General features: G+C 27.4%; 1 protein-coding gene across 1 annotated transcript; it reads right to left on the reverse strand.

The window, feature by feature from the left end:
* Window positions 1–11,747: 11,747 nt before the first annotated feature.
* LOC145750212 (uncharacterized) lies at window positions 11,748–19,159 on the reverse strand. The gene is made up of 17 exons (XM_082566192.1): window positions 19,064–19,159; window positions 18,357–18,494; window positions 18,034–18,107; window positions 17,579–17,732; window positions 17,130–17,302; window positions 16,683–16,890; window positions 16,336–16,457; window positions 15,967–16,097; window positions 15,617–15,783; window positions 14,988–15,523; window positions 14,714–14,846; window positions 14,447–14,595; window positions 14,062–14,324; window positions 13,852–13,949; window positions 13,599–13,721; window positions 13,141–13,446; window positions 11,748–12,999 (listed from the first exon to the last, which is right to left on the reverse strand). The coding sequence occupies exons 1-17, from the start codon at window positions 19,064–19,066 to the stop codon at window positions 12,097–12,099; spliced, it is 3,681 nt and encodes a 1,226-aa protein (XP_082422318.1). The 5' UTR covers window positions 19,067–19,159; the 3' UTR covers window positions 11,748–12,096.
* Window positions 19,160–20,156: the final 997 nt, after the last annotated feature.

Below are 20,156 nucleotides of genomic sequence, written 5' to 3' on the forward strand. Positions count from 1 at the left end.
ATTAGGTCACGTGATATTTTTGGCCAATGATAATGCATACAAATTTTTTAAAAAAAAATAAAAAATTTTAATTCGAAAAATAGTTGTTGTGTTAGAACTGCACAGGTCCAATTACCGTGTTTACAAAATATTTTTTAAAAATATTAATATTCATAAAAGTTATGAAACTTTTATTAAAAATTTATGAAATCTCAAAACCTAAAATTTTGTATTTTATTAGACGCGCATTGGCCTAACTAACATTCAAGATAAAACATTTCGCGAAAATTTTGAGTAAAACAAAAGTTTAAGGTAATTTTTATTTTGGGTTTAATTAGGTCACGTGATATTTTTGGCCAATGATAATGCATACAAATTTTTTAAAAAAAAATAAAAAATTTTAAATCGAAAAATAATTGTTGTGTTAGAACTGCACAGGTCCAATTACCGTGTTTACAAAATATTTTTTAAAAATATTAATATTCATAAAAGTTATGAAACTTTTATTAAAAATTTATAAAATCTCAAAACCTAAAATTTTGTATTTTATTAGACGCGCATTGGCCTAACTAACATTCAAGATAAAACATTTCGCAAAAATTTTTAGTAAAACAAAAGTTTAAGGTAATTTTTATTTTGGGTTTAATTAGGTCACGTGATATTTTTGGCCAATGATAATGCATACAAATTTTTTAAAAAAAAATAAAAAATTTTAAATCGAAAAATAGTTGTTGTGTTAGAACTGCACAGGTCCAATTGCCGTGTTTACAAAATATTTTTTTAAAATATTAATATTCATAAAATTTATGAAACTTTTATTAAAAATTTATGAAATCTCAAAACCTAAAATTTTGTATTTTATTAGACGCGCATTGGCCTAACTAACATTCAAGATAAAACATTTCGCGAAAATTTTTAGTAAAACAAAAGTTTGAGGTAATTTTTATTTTGGGTTTAATTAGGTCACGTGATATTTTTGGCCAATTTTATTGCATACAAATTTTTTGAAAAAAAATTAAAAATTTTAAATCAAAAAATAGTTGTTGTGTTAGAACTGCACAGGTCCAATTACCGTGTTTACAAAATATTTTTTAAAAATATTAATATTCATAAAAGTTATGAAACTTTTATTAAAAATTTATGAAATCTCAAAACCTAAAATTTAGTTTTTTATTAGACGTGCATTGGCCTAACCAACATTCAAGATAAAACATTTCGCGAAAATTTTCAGTAAAAAAAAAGTTTGAGGTAATTTTTATTTTGGGTTTAATTAGGTCACGTGATATTTTTGGCCAATGATATTGCATACAAAATTTAAAAAAAAAAATTACAAATTTTAAATCGAAAAATAATTGTTGTGTTAAAACCACACAGGTCCAATTACCGTGTTTACAAAATATTTTTCGAAAATATTAATATTCATAAAAGTTATGAAACTTTTATTAAAAATTTATGAAATCTCAAAACCTAAAATTTTGTATTTTATTAGACGCGCATTGACCTAACTAACGATCAAGATCAAACATTTTGCGAAAATTTTCAGTAAAACAAAAGTTTGAGGTAATTTTTATTTTGGGTTTAATTAGGTCACGTGATATTTTTGGCCAATGATATTGCATACAAATTTTTTGAAAAAAAATTACAAATTTTAAATCGAAAAGTAATTGTTACGTTAGAACCGCACAGGTCCAATTACCGTGTTTACAAAATATTTTTCGAAAATATCAAAATTTATAAAAGTTATGAAACTTTTATTAAAAATTTATGAAATCTCAAAACCTGAAATTTTGTATTTTATTAGACGCGCATTGGCCTAACTAACATTCAAGATCAAACATTTTGCGAAAATTTTTAGTAAAACGAAAGTTTGAGGTAATTTTTATTTTGGGTTTAATTAGGTCACGTGATATTTTTGGGCAATTTAATTGCATACAAATTTTTTGAAAAAAAATTAAAAATTTTAAATCGAAAAATAGTTGTTGTGTTAGAACTGCACAGGTCCAATTACCGTGTTTACAAAATATTTTTTAAAAATATTAATATTCATAAAAGTTATGAAACTTTTATTAAAAATTTATGAAATCTCAAAACCTAAAATTTAGTTTTTTATTAGACGTGCATTGGCCTAACCAACATTCAAGATAAAACATTTCGCGAAAATTTTTAGCAAAACAAAAGTTTGAGGTAATTTTTATTTTGGGTTTAATTAGGTCACGTGATATTTTTGGCCAATTATAATGCACACCAAATTTAAAAAAAAAAAATAAAAAACTTTAAATCGAAAAATAGTTATTGTGTTAGAACCGCACAGGTCCAATTACCGTGTTTACAAAATATTTTTTAAAAATATTAATATTCATGAAAGTTATGAAACTTTTATTAAAAATTTATGAAATCTCAAAACCTAAAATTTTGTATTTTATTAGACGCGCATTGGCCTAACTAACATTCAAGATAAAACATTTCGCGAAAACTTTTAGTAAAACAAAAGTTTGAGGTAATTTTTATTTTGGTTTTCATTAGGTTACGTGATATTTTTGGCCAATGATAATGCATACAAATTTTTAAAAAAAAAATAAAAATTTTAAATCGAAAAATAATTGTTTTGTTAGAACCGCACAGGTCCAATTACCGTGTTTACAAAATATTTTTTTTAAATATTAATATTCATAAAAGTTATGAACTTTTATTAAAAATTTATGAAATCTCAAAACCTAAAATTTTGTTTTTTATTAGACGCGCATTGGCCTAACTAACATTCAAGATAAAACATTTCGCGAAAATTTTCAGTAAAACAAAAGTTTGAAGTAATTATTATTTTGGGTTTATAAGGTCACGTGATATTTTTGGCCAATGATATTGCATACAAATTTTTTGAAAAAAAATAAAAAATTTTAAATCAAAAAATAATTATTGTGTTAGAACCGCACAGGTTCAATTACCGTGTTTACAAAATCTTTTTTGAAAATATTAATATTTATAAAAGTTATGAAACTTTTATTAAAAATTTATAAAATCTCAAAACCTAAAATTTTGTATTTTATTAGACGCGCATTGGCCTAACTAACATTCAAGATAAAACATTTCGCGAAAATTTTGAGTAAAACAAAAGTTTAAGGTAATTTTTATTTTGGGTTTAATTAGGTCACGTGATATTTTTGGCCAATGATAATGCATACAAATTTTTTAAAAAAAAATAAAAAATTTTAAATCGAAAAATAGTTGTTGTGTTAGAACTGCACAGGTCCAATTACCGTGTTTACAAAATATTTTTTAAAAATATTAATATTCATAAAAGTTATGAAACTTTTATTAAAAATTTATGAAATCTCAAAACCTAAAATTTTGTTTTTTATTAGACGTGCATTGGCCTAACCAACATTCAAGATAAAACATTTCGCGAAAATTTTCAGTAAAACAAAAGTTTGAGGTAATTTTGATTTTGGGTTTAATTAGGTCACGTGATATTTTTGGCCAATGATATTGCATACAAATTTTTTTTTAAAAAATTACAAATTTTAAATCGAAAAATAATTGTTGTGTTAAAACCGCACAGGTCCAATTACCGTGTTTACAAAATATTTTTCGAAAATATTAATATTCATAAAAGTTATAAAACTTTTATTAAAAATTTATGAAATCTCAAAACCTAAAATTTTGTATTTTATTAGACGTGCATTGGCCTAACTAACATTCAAGATAAAACATTTCGCGAAAATTTTTAGTAAAACAAAAGTTTGAAGTAATTTTTATTTTGGTTTTCATTAGGTCACGTGATATTTTTGGCCAATTATAATGCATACAAATTTTTAAAATAAAAATAAAAAATTTTAAATCGAAAAATAGTTGTTGTGTTAGAACCGCACAGGTCCAATTACCGTGTTTACAAAATATTTTTCGAAAATATTAATATTCATGAAAGTTATGAAACTTTTATTAAAAATTTATGAAATATCAAAACCTAAAATTTTGTATTTTATTAGACGCGCATTGGCCTAACTAACATTCAAGATAAAACATTTCGCGAAAATTTTTAGCAAAACAAAAGTTTGAGGTAATTTTTATTTTGGGTTTAATTAGGTCACGTGATATTTTTGGCCAATTATAATGCACACCAAATTTAAAAAAAAAAAATAAAAAACTTTAAATCGAAAAATAGTTATTGTGTTAGAACCGCACAGGTCCAATTACCGTGTTTACAAAATATTTTTTAAAAATATTAATATTCATGAAAGTTATGAAACTTTTATTAAAAATTTATGAAATCTCAAAACCTAAAATTTTGTATTTTATTAGACGCGCATTGGCCTAACTAACATTCAAGATAAAACATTTCGCGAAAACTTTTAGTAAAACAAAAGTTTGAGGTAATTTTTATTTTGGTTTTCATTAGGTTACGTGATATTTTTGGCCAATGATAATGCATACAAATTTTTAAAAAAAAAATAAAAAATTTTAAATCGAAAAATAATTGTTTTGTTAGAACCGCACAGGTCCAATTACCGTGTTTACAAAATATTTTTTTTAAATATTAATATTCATAAAAGTTATGAACTTTTATTAAAAATTTATGAAATCTCAAAACCTAAAATTTTGTTTTTTATTAGACGCGCATTGGCCTAACTAACATTCAAGATAAAACATTTCGCGAAAATTTTCAGTAAAACAAAAGTTTGAAGTAATTATTATTTTGGGTTTATAAGGTCACGTGATATTTTTGGCCAATGATATTGCATACAAATTTTTTGAAAAAAAATAAAAAATTTTAAATCAAAAAATAATTATTGTGTTAGAACCGCACAGGTTCAATTACCGTGTTTACAAAATCTTTTTTGAAAATATTAATATTTATAAAAGTTATGAAACTTTTATTAAAAATTTATAAAATCTCAAAACCTAAAATTTTGTATTTTATTAGACGCGCATTGGCCTAACTAACATTCAAGATAAAACATTTCGCGAAAATTTTGAGTAAAACAAAAGTTTAAGGTAATTTTTATTTTGGGTTTAATTAGGTCACGTGATATTTTTGGCCAATGATAATGCATACCAAATTTTTTAAAAAAAAATAAAAAATTTTAAATCGAAAAATAGTTGTTGTGTTAGAACTGCACAGGTCCAATTACCGTGTTTACAAAATATTTTTTAAAAATATTAATATTCATAAAAGTTATGAAACTTTTATTAAAAATTTATGAAATCTCAAAACCTAAAATTTAGTTTTTTATTAGACGTGCATTGGCCTAACCAACATTCAAGATAAAACATTTCGCGAAAATTTTCAGTAAAACAAAAGTTTGAGGTAATTTTGATTTTGGGTTTAATTAGGTCACGTGATATTTTTGGCCAATGATATTGCATACAAATTTTTTTTTAAAAAATTACAAATTTTAAATCGAAAAATAATTGTTGTGTTAAAACCGCACAGGTCCAATTACCGTGTTTACAAAATATTTTTCGAAAATATTAATATTCATAAAAGTTATAAAACTTTTATTAAAAATTTATGAAATCTCAAAACCTAAAATTTTGTATTTTATTAGACGTGCATTGGCCTAACTAACATTCAAGATAAAACATTTCGCGAAAATTTTTAGTAAAACAAAAGTTTGAAGTAATTTTTATTTTGGTTTTCATTAGGTCACGTGATATTTTTGGCCAATTATAATGCATACAAATTTTTAAAAAAAAAATAAAAAATTTTAAATCGAAAAATAGTTGTTGTGTTAGAACCGCACAGGTCCAATTACCGTGTTTACAAAATATTTTTCGAAAATATTAATATTCATGAAAGTTATGAAACTTTTATTAAAAATTTATGAAATCTCAAAACCTAAAATTTTGTATTTTATTAGACGCGCATTGGCCTAACTAACATTTAATATAAAAGATTTCGCGAAAATTTTGAGTAAAACAAAAGTTTGAGGTAATTTTTATTTTGGGTTTAATTAGGTCACGTGATATTTTTGGCCAATGATATTGCATACAAATTTTTTGAAAAAAGTCTAAAAATTTTAAATCGAAAAGTAATTGTTGTTTTAGAACCGCACAGTTCCATTACCGTGTTTACAAAATATTTTTCGAAAATAATAAAAAGTTTATAAATGTTAGGAATTACCGCATTTTTACCATATCACAATATCAAATGTAATATAACACCTCCCTTTTCAGCTAAAGTCATAAGACTGTAGTTTAAATTGTTGTGGGAGGTCCTCACAGATAAAAGCACATTTGCTCTTAGATCTTATGAATAAATATCTTACTATTTGTGGTGTGTAATAATGTTAAAGGAAATAATTTTAAAAATTTAACTTTTAAGGAAATTTTAAAAATTATAACAGTATCGTATTATCAAATGTAATATGACATGTCCCTTCAAGCTCAAGTCAAAAGACATTAGCCTAATTGTTGTAGGGGGACCGCACAGATAATTGCACATTTGCTCTTACATCTTATAAATAAATATCTTACTATTTGTGGTGCGTAATAATTTTAAAGAAAATAATTTTAAAATTTTGCTTTTATGAAACTTTAATTTTAAAGAAAATAATTTTAACAATTTAAATTTTATGGAAATTTAAAAATTATTATCGAACATGTTAACTTTTGTTAAATTATTGTATTAAGTTCGTTTATCTAAATTTTTTTAAATCTATGTTTGAAAATGTTAGGAATTACCGCATTTTTACCATTTCACAATATCAAATGTAATATGCGTAATAATTTTAAAGAAAATAATTTTAAAAATTTTACTTTTGTGGAACTTTAAAAATTATTATCGTACACGTTAACTTTTGTCAAATTGTGCCTCCGTTGATATAAACTCGTTATCTAAATTTTTGGAAATCTAAGTTTAAAAATGTTAGGAATTTCCGCATTTTTAACATATCACAAAATCAAATGTAATATAACACAACCCTTTTAAACTAAAGTCTTAAGTCATTAGTTTAAACTGTTGTGGGGAGACCTTACAGATAATTGCACATTTGCTCTTATATCTTACAAATAAATATCTTTCTATTTGTGGTGCGTAATAATTTTAAAGAAAATAATTTTAAAAGTTTTACTTTTATGAAAACTTTTAAAAACTATTATTGAACCTGTTAACTTTTGTTAAATTGTTCTTTGGTTGATATAAATTCGTTATCAAAATGTTTTTAAATCTAAGTTTATAAATGTTATGAATTACCGCATTTTTACCATATCACATCAAATGTAATATAACACGTCCTTTTTAAGCTAATGTCATAAGACATTAGTTTCAATTGTTGTGGGACCACACAGATAATTGCACATTTGCTCTTACATCTTATAAATAAATATCTTACTATTTGTGGTGCGTAATAATTTAAAAAAATAATTTTAAAAATTTAACTTTCAAGGAAACTTTAAAAATTACTACCGTATCATATTAGCAAATGTAATATGACACGTCCCCTTCAAGCTAAAGTTATAAGACATAAGCTTCAATTGTTGTGGGGGGCCCCACAAATCATTGCATATTTGCTATTACATCTTATAAATAAATATTTTACTATTTGTGGTGCGTAATAATTTAAAAAAAAATAATTTAAAAAATTTTACTTATATGAAAACTTTAAAAATTTTTATCGAACCTGTTAACTTTTGTTAAATTATTCTTCCGTTGATATAAGTTCGTTGTCTAAATTTTTTTAAATCTAAGTTTATAAATGTTAGGAATTACCGCATTTTTACCATATCACAATATCAAATGTAATACTAGATTTATTTGATAAATAAAATATGGTTCGAAATCGTTTGATTCTTTTTTATTAATATAATTTATTTAGTAGGTTTATTAAATAAATTATAAATTTAAATATTAACTTTTTTAAATTAAAACCTAATTTTAACAAACGAACACGCATTCATTGATATTGTAATATAAAAGTAAACTAAATTTAAAAGCAAAATACCGATCCTAATTTTTGGTAATCAAACGAGTATTAAAATATAATAATAACAAAACAATTAAAAAAAAAATTTTACACATTTTTTACTTATACTTTAACATTTTACTTAAATTTTCAACCAATATATTTTACTTTAATGGACAGCGAAAAGGACGATTTTTGACGGCGACCAGAACTAATGATTAAACGATATTTAGAACTAATGATTAAACGATATTTAGCTAGAGTTAAATCTTCATTTTAAATAGCAACATACAAAATAATAATACCAACAACATATTAAAATTTCAGAAAATTTAATCTTTAAATTTTAATAATAAAATATATTAATTAGTAATTAGTGATAATTAAATGTCGTTAATAGGAGGTTCGCGATTCGTTGGGATAATAACAAACATACTGAAAATTTAGAATTTTTAATTTTAAAGAACAAAAGTTATCGTCCCTCAAAATTCGGTCAAATAAGAATAAAAACAATAAATATAATGACAATAACAATATGTTTCGAAATCTAAGATTTCGAACCTTAATGACAATAACAATATGTTTCGAAATCTAAGATTTTGAATCATAATAAAAAAAATGGCAAAAATATTTTCAAATCAAAAATATTAGAGCGTTTTTTCGGTTGCATGATTTTTGACACGAAGTCTGGTTTGAAATTAATATGATTCAAAATTAAAAGCCTAATTATGTTTGTTATTATTTTTAAAACCTATTTTATAACATAATTAATTGTTTGTTACCACAATTTTTAAAGCATTTGCAAAAAATGGTTGTTTGCTTCAAATTTTACATTAATATTACCCAGTGGCGGCTCGTGGGTTAAATAAATGAGGGGGCTAATTTTAGAAAATCACAACACCGCTAGGGGGGTCTGGATCCCTCAGAAATATTGTAAATTATTCGCTGTAAACACGCTACTTTTACATTTAATAGTTAATTATTTAAAGTATAGGCCCTTTTACACGGCGTATGCAACGTAACGTCGTTCACACGTACGAAAGTTACGCAAGTTTTGTGTTGGGAGCAAAATTTACGCAAGATTTCGTAAGCGGGATACTTTTAGTAGATATTGTTTATTAAAATTTAAAAAAAATCCCTAAAAATTGTAAAGTTAACGCAGCGCAGCGGTACCTGTAGTGTGAACATGCGTTAGGTTAAAAATTTTCCCTTACCCAGTGTTGAAAACAATTAAAAAAATTTCTAATAAATATTGAGTTAGCAAGATTTTAATCTTAATTTATTATTGTCTATTTTCTTTATAATATAAAACGTATTTTGTATATTTTTAAATTTCGATTTTAATAGAGCTTGAGATGACACAATAAAAAGCAAAGTAGCATAATAGATTTCTTTTACTAAAAGCGTTTTTTAAGTTTAAAACCAAAAACGTGGGAAAAATAATGGTGCAAGTTATGTAACAACTGACAATCAATCCATTCAAAAAAAAAATATTAAAAACAATTTATTGAACTTCTTGTTCATCTTGTCAGCTCTTCTATGAAATAACATGATATATATATCAAGTATTAAAATAAAGACACAACAGATTAAGTTTTTGTTAATAATCTATTTCACTTTTTTCTTTTCTTTTGAATAAATATATTTTAAAAGTATATCAGACTTAGCTGTATGCTAAATAATTACCTAGAAAGTAAGTCTTATAGTTAAAATTAAAAAATTATAGAGTTTTTTCAAATAGTATTAATAAAACCATAAATAATATCATATATCACAAATCTTTCCCATCTTCTCCACATACTTAAATCTCCACCACCCCCTCTCCTTCCTTTTTTTCCTAGTCATTCTTCCTCTTTTCATTCTCTTTTCTGTACAATTACAACATCACTCTATGTATATGTTGTTGTCCTACTCTTATTGTTTAAGTGTTTGTGTAATGTACATAACTATTCATAAATAGCCTATGTTTGCAATAAAAAAGGCTATTTATCTAATGGGCTATTCAAAAAGTATTTATTTTTACATAACTTACTTTAATTTTGAAAGCAATTTTTCCACCCATTGCACATGTTTTATCATGTAAGATCATTGGCCTTGTGATATAACAAAAAACTGTTTAACAGAATAACCATTTACGATAAATCTAAAAGGAATTGCAAATTGTATTAATATTAGTCGATTTATCTGGTTGAGCTGCAATAAAATCAACCTTACTTTTGTTAGTGTATTCCACCAACACAGTTTTAATAGTAAACCGACAGAAAGAGAAGTGCACTTAATGACTGTTGCACTTACAAAATGCTCCTGTAAAATGATGTCGAACTAAGCTTTTAGCTGCAAATAACCAAAATATTTCTTGATTACAAAAGTTTGCTGTTTAATTAACTTCTTACATATCAAAATATGCACATCACAAAATGTCAGCGGTTTGATAAAGTTACTTAGAATGTGCCCTTTTTCTTTCAACTTTTTTATTGTGAGTTTCAACAGTTGTCTGTCATCCTAATCTATGACTGAGTGTTTACAGTCACTAGTAAACTATGTACATTGCATGTTTTTTCTTCATTGGCAAACTTTATTTATGCTCTTTTGACAGGCAGGCAAACAGGCAACCTGCTCTTGAGTCTTCTTGTCAGGCAGTAAATCCATTATGATTATCTTTAAAAACTTGCCTTAATCGAAATTAAAAGCATTAATTAACATACAATTCTTTAAAAAGAATGCAAAAACTGATTTAAACTTGCTGTTTTAGCTTTAGCGAGGCCTTTTCATCATAAATATAATGTGAAAATATACTCGATCGAACGATTAGTATTTCTATTTTTTTAACTTAAAAATATTATTTAAGGCCTTAAAACTTCCTTAAACAAGAATAAAATACCCAGTTTACACCTATTTTATTTTATTTTTGTTTAATAGTTAAACAAAAACGATAAAATTTGTTAATATACAACGTTTGAAATTGCCAAAATATTTGGGAACTCTATGGTGGTCTTAGCCCCACATTTCGATCAAAGTTCTCAACTTTTTTCCAAATTTCGGAATTCTGACAGCAAAAACGGCGTGATGATATTTTGTATTTGGCAGCCCGTGGGGCTAATTTTGGTTTAGCCCTCACATGTTTACGCTACGTTTTTCGAAAATTTTTGCGTATTTTGTGGCCAAAATAGGCGCTATTTTTTAATATTTTAAATAATTTTAGCGAAAAACAGTGCAAAAAAATAAATATTATTTAAAAAATTTAATATTAATTAAAAAATATATATATAAATTAAAACATAAAACCATTAAAAAAAGTTGGGGGTTTTAGCCCCATTAGCTACATACACGAGCCGCCACTGATATTACCTTAGTTTTACTACCTCTAAACCACAATATTAGTTATTTTGACACAAAAAAAATTACCCTGTTAATCTAAATGTGTTAAAAACTTTTTACATTATGAATTAAAGGATTACAATAGTCTTATTCTATCTTTACACATAAATATTATTTTGGTCTACTTCTCTTAACAACTTCTTAGCATCCCAGTATTTAGTGATGCTATTTAAGAGTAATTAGCAATTTTACAACATTTTTTAAATTTTTGTCTAATACCTAGTAAACATAATGTTATTATTTAAAATTACATAGTATTTTAAGAAATGGTTTATAGTTGTACAGCAATTCATATCATTTAATAAGAATTTGATATAATAACTACGAGTTATAAATTGGTCAATTTTTTTTAAATTTAGAAAACAAAAAAGCAATTACTTGATTGACTTTAAATGTTTATTTTTAAACCGATTTTCCTTATATAATCCCAAAACTAAATCCAGTTTAAATGACAAAATATATTTAGGTTAGATACAACTTTTTAACATAAACAAGAACTACGGTTTTAAAATTCTTTAGTTTAACTCATGTACTTTGCTCTTAGCAAGCGTGCTATAAATAAATGTAAACAATGTCACGTGACACCTCATAGGTCAGTGTTTCCAAATATTAACGGCTGTAGTGATTTTTAATTTTATTTTAATACTATTTAGACTAAATGGGTAAAATTCAGTCATGTATTTAAAATCAAATTTGTGCAGTTTTTTTATTTAATTTTTTTTAAGTTGCTTTACCAAGTTATACCAATAAGCATCTTGTGTAGTTATCTAGCGTTAAATAAAGATTTAATATGCAAAAACAATCAACAAGTGGCTTTTTCTGTGTGTTTAAAAAAAGTCTTTTATAAGGTTGTAGTTTTTCTGCTTGTTGGTTCCATATTTGCAACAGTAACCAATGTGTGCTGTACCCTGTTCAGGCTTTCCACTTCTGAACCGCAGGAGTTAGATCGACTTCGCCTTCTTTTGTGGGTAGAAAATAAATTTCTTATTCTTTCAAAACACGATGACTTGCTTTTATTATCCAAGGTTTCTCCCAATGAATTTGTTTTCTGTGTGGTGTCCTCAATTTTAATAAGCAATTTTCGAGACTGTTTAGAGTTATTACCACTTGTTATTTTTTTCGTTGGTTTTCGATTTTGTTGTCGACAAAAAAGTAGTTTAATTGAGTTGTATAATTTTTCAAATAAGTTTATAAGAACGTCTGAATATAATATAGGGTTTAGAGCGCTGTTTATAGGCAACAGTACCACCGCAGTAAATGAGTATACCCATGCTGGTATTTGATGCCCTGAGATCCCAAAAAACGCAATCGTACAAGTTGGGATCCAACAAATGAAATCGGTAACTACGAGCCTACCAATGCGCTTATGCATTCTTTTAATTCTTTTAGCGGCGGCTTTTTCTTGTAGGGAAGGGACGTTTACTTCGCCGCTATGGTTCGAACCGCGTCGCAAACTCTTCATGTTTTGCATGGATCGAAATGAGACAAGCGAGTACGCAAACGCAATGTACAGAAACAACACAAAATCCAAAGTCAACACAAACGTGGTATACTTCAAAGTTAGCGTATAATTAAACTTCCCGTTATTAAAATCGGATTGAATAGGGTAGAACATGGGCATACACACACCATGACTGCTAAAATAACCAAAGTAACCAACTATGTGCACCTGACTTGATATTTTCGACCAATCGGATTCAATTAAATTCCATGTCGTCTGATGATTTATCATGTTTAAACAAGCCTTTGAAAAGACAAAAATTAAAATTAAAAAGCATTTTATATACCTTTAGATGAATATAATTTTTTTAATAAATTAAAAAGCCAACAAAATAAATTAACATTTTAGAAAGGCACCATTCCAGAACTGTAGTATATAGCTAACCTGTTTTAATTTGCTATCATCACCTTGATAGAGTGAACAAGACCTTGTCAAAAAGTTGACCATTTCAGTTTTATTTGCAACTTCAGATGAAAAATAAAGAGGTCTAGCAGTTCCAGTTGCCAGTAAGGTTGCTGTCGTAAATAGTTCCCGAAAATAGGGTAGTATAGGGACTACAGCAATCAAAACCGAAAGGGTCCATACCACCGCTAATGTCATCAACGTAAATGAAATGCGAAGTGAAGCTACCTTCCAAGGTTGAACAACAGCATACAGACGATAAGTTGTGAGGGTTGCCATTATTCCCACCTGTTATATATTCAGATTAAAATGTGTTATTAAAGTGCAGTTAGAATTTTTGAAATCTTCAAGTTATTTGGAATTACATATTTAAATATTTCACCTCCTACTATAGTAAGTTAATTTAAAAAGTGAAAGATAAAATTAAATGAAGACTTCACCGATGCTTGACATGAAGTAAGTAATAGAACACCAATGTTTCGACAAGTATCACAAGTTCTCCATTGATATTCATATCTACAGTAAGATCCCGCATATTCGTAACTCTTAATCGTAATAGCCATCTAAGATATGGAAAAATAAAACAACGTAAATCCCTAATATTACTAAAAACATACAATCATTGTATATTTTCCAAAGTTGTAATGTGAGAAATATTTTTATATAAAAATTAGTTCACTTTAAATGTTTTACCAAGTAAATGCCAGTAAGAAAATCAGCTAAAGAGAGGTTGAACACCAGAATGTCATTGCATCTCGACAGTGGACTCACAGCACGTTGGACTAATTTACCTTAAATTGCAAAATATTTTAAGTACAAAATTTACTTACCTATGTTAACAAACTATATTGTTTGTATAAACTAAAATAATGTTTTTTTTCATATTTCTATCATTTACCTTACCTTTTCCAGTCGTACAGCGGTTGTGGCACATTTGCGCTGACCCCATACTTTTAGGTGACGTCAAGATTTTCTCTGCGCTAACAGCCATGACCACTAGATTACCAAGCAGGGCTGCAACAGCAACCAGCCATAGCCAGCACCGCAACCACCATTGCCTAATAAGATGATCACGTGACGACAAAGGGTCATTTGAGTAGAGGGTTGAATCAGGGCATTCGTCACTTCCACCAGAGCAATCTTTGTGGCCATCCAAAACCTTGTTTCTAAAGATTTTTAAATAAACTAACATAAATTAAAAACAAACAGCAACAAATTTAAAAAATTTAAAATTAACATCGCAATTGTGCACGAAAGTGTACTCCAAATTTAAATTAGTATATGTAACCTTGATATAAATAATGGACTCTCGTCGTACAAACAATAAAAATGGTTTGAACAATTCAACTCATCTGATTGGTCGTCACAGTCCACGTGGCCATCGCAAACACGTGATCTTTCGATACTAACTTTTTGAAGGTCAATCACATGTGGATTCTGCAGCAAATACAAAAACATTCGAACCTATACTGTGTCCATTTCATATATTTAATGTTATTTTAGTTTCATGTAATGCTTTGAGATTATAAAAACCTTTGTTAATTTCTTAACTTACCGCTGCAAGACCTCCGGGGCTAATATTACAGCTATATTGGGTGTCGTTACAATACGCTTCGTCAATACCACTTTGACAATCGATTCTACCGTTGCAAATGTTCCAAGGATAAAGAGGTTGGGAATTATCACATCTAAAAACAACCAACCTCAATAAATTAATAATTAAATTATGTTTTCAGTTTTTGATTAAATCAAGCAGTCAATTGGTTTAATATTAAAAAAGAGTATCTAAATATAAACATAAAGAGGTAACCTATTTTTCAAGTACATACTCGATTTTTCCTGAAAGGTGTTCGCAAAACATCGGAACAGGTTTGTGCTTACAACTTGTAACTAAACTTCCATTTTCCCCGCATTCATCATAGAAACCAAAACAGTCTGGTACACCATCACACAATTTTCCTTCCAATGGCAGGTCGCCTTGTGTTTTGCTATATTTGCTATAATAAAAATTCAAATCTCCGACCAATGGACACTTGTATGTACTGTTCATGCTGGAACTGTTCGGATAACTCAAATTTTCGGCGCCAAAATTGCAAAATTTTTCGTCGAGTAAATCAATGCAATTGGGTGTGTAGTCACAGATTGAACTTGGTGGTATGCATTTTGTTAAAGCACCTTCTATTGTGGAATCGCACAACATAAATCCTATAGTGCAAGTGGCACAAGCCAAGCCTTGGTTATCTGATAGCTGTTGGTTTGTGGCGTTTTCATAGTAACAAACATTGTCACAAGCCTCTGCCGCTTCGGTCTTTTCGCAAAGGCACTCGTCCGTTAAGTCAGGGCAATCAAATACACCACTACAGACCTAAAACAGAAAAAATAGGGTAAAACACTTAAATCAACAACAAAACTTTTTAATAAAATTTCAGGTTAAAACGAAGTAAAAATTTTAACGTACCTGTGATTTTGTTATTTTAATGTCACGTGATGACAGGCAGGTCACGTGGCTAGCGGTGGGATTATCGATTGAACTAAATACAAGTTCATCTGATCCATCATCACAATCGGTTATTCCATCGTTCACCAGTTGGTGGGGTAAGACGCAAATTCGAGTTTTAGAATCACCTTTAAAAATAAAAGAAACTCCATTTGAAACATTACCCCCAAAATATTTACTTATTTTTTTTTAAACATAGTATTGTTTAAGACTGACTAAAAACAAAAAATATTAGAACCAAAAATAGACTTTGTTTTACTATCTTATTTTTATGCCAAACTTTTTTTTAAATAAATACATGAAAAAATGACCTTGGAATTTTTTTGTGATCCGACATTTTAACCCGACCCCGATTTCTCTTTCGTCACCTCCGTCCCGACAATCCTTTATTCCATCACAAAAGTAACTACGTAGTATACAGTTCGATGACATTATAGCTGAACTGCGTTAAAGCAGCAAAAAAATAATTTTACGTTAAAAAAAATTGATTTGGGAAAAATATTTTGTTTGTAGTAATTTACAGTTTATAAATTAATAATTACAGCCGGACTTAATATACTTACCGAGTTATTTAGTTTACTTTTTTATATATAATAAGCCTATTTACTAACACGGTTGTAGCCTATAAACATATTTAAAAAGTTGTGGCCAAATTTTAAATTATAGAAAAACTAGCTTACAACGTCGCATTAGCGCCAGTAGTATTTGAACACGAAATATAACGAATTGTTTTATATTTGGGACACCAATCCGATTCCATCTCATCCGAACAATCTTGACAATCAACCAATCCATCACAAACCTAAAACATAACGCCAAAACATTATAACTATACAATCCCGACAATAGACTCAACTGTAAGTACGTTCACGTAAACTTAGCGCACACATGCAAAAAGTTATAATACTTCAACTTTACAGAAAACGAATTACATGATAATGAATTTACACTTTTTTTAATATATGGCTATTTTTTTCAATATTTAACAGGACAATATTTTATATAAAAATTTTTTTATATTATTTACCATTTCTTTTGTAAGACATCGCGTACCGCCATCACAGCTCCACAAACTTTTGTCACAAGGTAGTGACGTCACAGATTCGTCATCGCCGTTTTTACAATCAGTAAGACCATCGTTTACTTGTGATATGGAGATGCATTTTTGTATAGGGGCATTGGTTTTATTTTTGGCAAGGCAGGCAAATTCCGTTCCAGGTAGACATTGTGTTAAACTAAAAAAATATTGATTTTTAATTAGGTGAAACTATCACGTGCATATTTATTAATTGTTTTTAACACTAAGAATCTTTTTAACAATTACAAATGTAAATTTAAATTGGGCAAATGCTTTTAAAAATAACATAATTAAAAATTGGAAGGCCTATATCAAAAATAATTATTTTAAGCAAGAATTTAAGAATTACATTTTTTAAGTTTAAAACGAAGTTTTTTAACAAGATTAAATTTTTACTTTAAATTTTCGTCTTCTCCGTTTTTGCATTGTGGGATCCCATCACCTACGAGATGTCGCTGTATACACCTTCCATTTTCGCATTGAAACTCGCCTGTTTTGTTTCCGCAAGATAGCGCTGCTGAGGCGTTTTCGTCTTCACTGTCTGGGCAGTCTTTTAAACGATCTAAAACCTTTTTAGAAAGTGAAGGATACAATTTAAAAGTGAAACATACATAAACTAACAGTTATGTATTAAAACATTTACATAAAATATAATAATTTGCCGGTTTTAAAAAATTTGACATGCCGATTTCAAAAATAGCTAATTTACAAGTTTTTATTCCACAAAAGCATATTAAACTATTACTAAATTGTTGTTTACCTTTTTAAAACAGTATTGTAACTTTATACAAAATTTGCCTTACTATATACAGTAAATCAATATTAAGCCTTGAATTTAATTTTACCTTGTTTCTTAGAATGCATCTCCCATTTACAGAACACCGAAATTCAGTGTTAGGATTACAAGTTATTGGTTTTACTTCGTCGTTCCCATCTGGAGAACAGTTAATATTTCCGTTCATCACTTCTCTTCTACTTATACAATTCCCCTCACTACACCTAAGTTACATAAAACATTGTTTTACCTTAATTAAAAAAATTAAAAAAGTTTAAAGGGAATAATAAAAGTGAAAAGTATAATGTTAAAGTAAGACTAATAATATAATGTTAAAGTAAGGATAATAAACTATTACTTTAAATAAGTGTCACGGTAAGACGCTGTGTTTTTAATTTTTGTAGGTTTTAAATGTGTGTATTCCTAATATAAAACACAAAATTAAATTTATTTGTCATTTTTAAATTATTTTTAAAATTTTTTGTGTGGGTGTATTTGGTAAAATGTGTATTAAAAATAAATTACCTGAATTCAGTATTTTTCCCACAAGGAAAACCAGTTATTCGACCTTGATCACTGAAATCCGCACACAGAGGTATCTAAATTTAGTTCAGTTATTTATTTTAATATAATCCAGTTTTTTTTTTTGTATTTTTTGAAATAATTTTTTGGAATTTAAAATTTTTTAATAATAAACTCAAAAATCTAGGAACTAGAAAATAATTTATTATTCATTAATCTGAAATGCATTAGCAGAAAAACAAATTAATTAACATTTTTATTTAATTTTATTAAAAAAAAGTTGATTAGAAAATTATATATATAACCGCATGAAGTAAATTTCTTACCGCTCGGTTAATCCAACCACGTGGTACGCACTGACCGTTGCCACGGCAACGGTGTTCCGTTTGCGCGTGACATCTAGCGAGAGGTTGATCTTCGTCGCTTGTATCGTTAAAACCACAGTTAAACTTTTTGTTGCGCACCTGAATTAAAAATTGTCTTTAAACAGAAAAATGGTCAAAAAATGTTTAATTTTAAATTTATTATTGTAACAAATTTCCTTAAAAATTTATAAGACAACTTAAAAAAACAAAACACACAAACAAAAATGCCTGTTAAATAAGGGTAACAATACATTTTGAATAAAAATCCTTAAAAATTTAAAAAAAGTGATTTTTAATTCGATGTAACACGTTTCAGTTAAATCAATAATTCAATATTTTTCTGAAAGCAAACAAATGTAGGTAAAAGTCGATATAGATGTACAAATATATGTATACCAATTTAATTATTTAAAAGTGGCACAGATAAATTTATTGTAATACATTTAAAGATGCTATATTTATATTATCTTGGTTAACATGGTTTCTGACTTTTATTTTAAAAATTTAAATACTTTTAAAATTTTAGCTATATCAACTACAATTTTTTATCTTTAAATTTTACCATTATCTAGCTTTAACATAAAACAGTCATTCGAATTCTTTTGAAATTCAAGTTTAAAACTCAAACCACAAAGTTACTTGACTACTTAGCAAATGACGTCACTTACCATGTCACGGTTAATGCACTTCTTGGTCACGTGGCATTGGAATTGTTTGTGATAACATGTGGTCTGAAGAATACAATCGCCGCATGACCACGTGATCGTGTGAATAAGCAAAACGCGAAATAATAATTGCATTTTTAAGCACTCCTAAAATCAAGTTATGCTGTAAAAATCTTAACAATTGTTTGCTAGTAAACGCGATACAGCTAAACTGTTTTTAGAAATTGCTGATTTAATTTAAAAACACGTACAACAATATAAAAAAACCTGACTTATATAAAAACTAAAACTGAACTATTAATCTAAAATATTTTTAAAATGAAAGGAAAGTCAGTCACTTCTTTCCGCTCCTATAATACTTAATATGTATTTCACTCATAACAAACATCGTCACTCTTTTAAAGAAAACACTTTACCTCAGGCTAATTAATAATTTGCTTCCTGTGCTGATGGTTTGCTGAACAAGTGCTTAACGCAACATGAATGACAATATACGAACTAACTTGCCCGCAACTTTTGTATACTCTAAGCTTGTCGCTCAACCTTAACTAAAAACAGTTCGTATATTGTGCGCGATTTTAAATTGTTACTTAGCCTTAAATTTAAATATAAAAGTTTTACCTTTAACTGATGAATATCTTGTTTGATATATATCAAAAAGTTTAAGGTAATTAAATCTGTATTGACTATCTGTCGACCAGCGACGATTTAATCCCATTTGAAATTCGTGTTTTTTCTTTTTAATAGGTTTAGTTTTTCCGGGAACACAGGCGCGTGTGAAATTTAAGAAAAAAGAATTTATTCTTTCTATGACGAATATTCACGTGAACTGTTCTCCGCAACGAAGCGCTAATCCATTAGGTCGCATAAGGAATATTTTATAGAGCAGAAATAACAAAAATTACGTTTAAAATAAAAAGGTTTTGACTTATTTAATAAAAAATATCTTTGCACACAAGCGCAGTTCTAAATTAAGACGCGAAGATCAACTTGTTGTGTATACAGTTTGAATGAACCGCAGTACAAGATCGTTCTAATACTAATCTAATAATATACAAGATCGTGTAGGGAATCAAAATTAGATTTTTTTTTGCGG

The sequence above is a fragment of the Corella eumyota genome, chromosome 4 (assembly GCF_963082875.1).
Source record: "Corella eumyota chromosome 4, kaCorEumy4.1, whole genome shotgun sequence".
NCBI classification, from domain to species: domain Eukaryota; kingdom Metazoa; phylum Chordata; class Ascidiacea; order Phlebobranchia; family Corellidae; genus Corella; species Corella eumyota.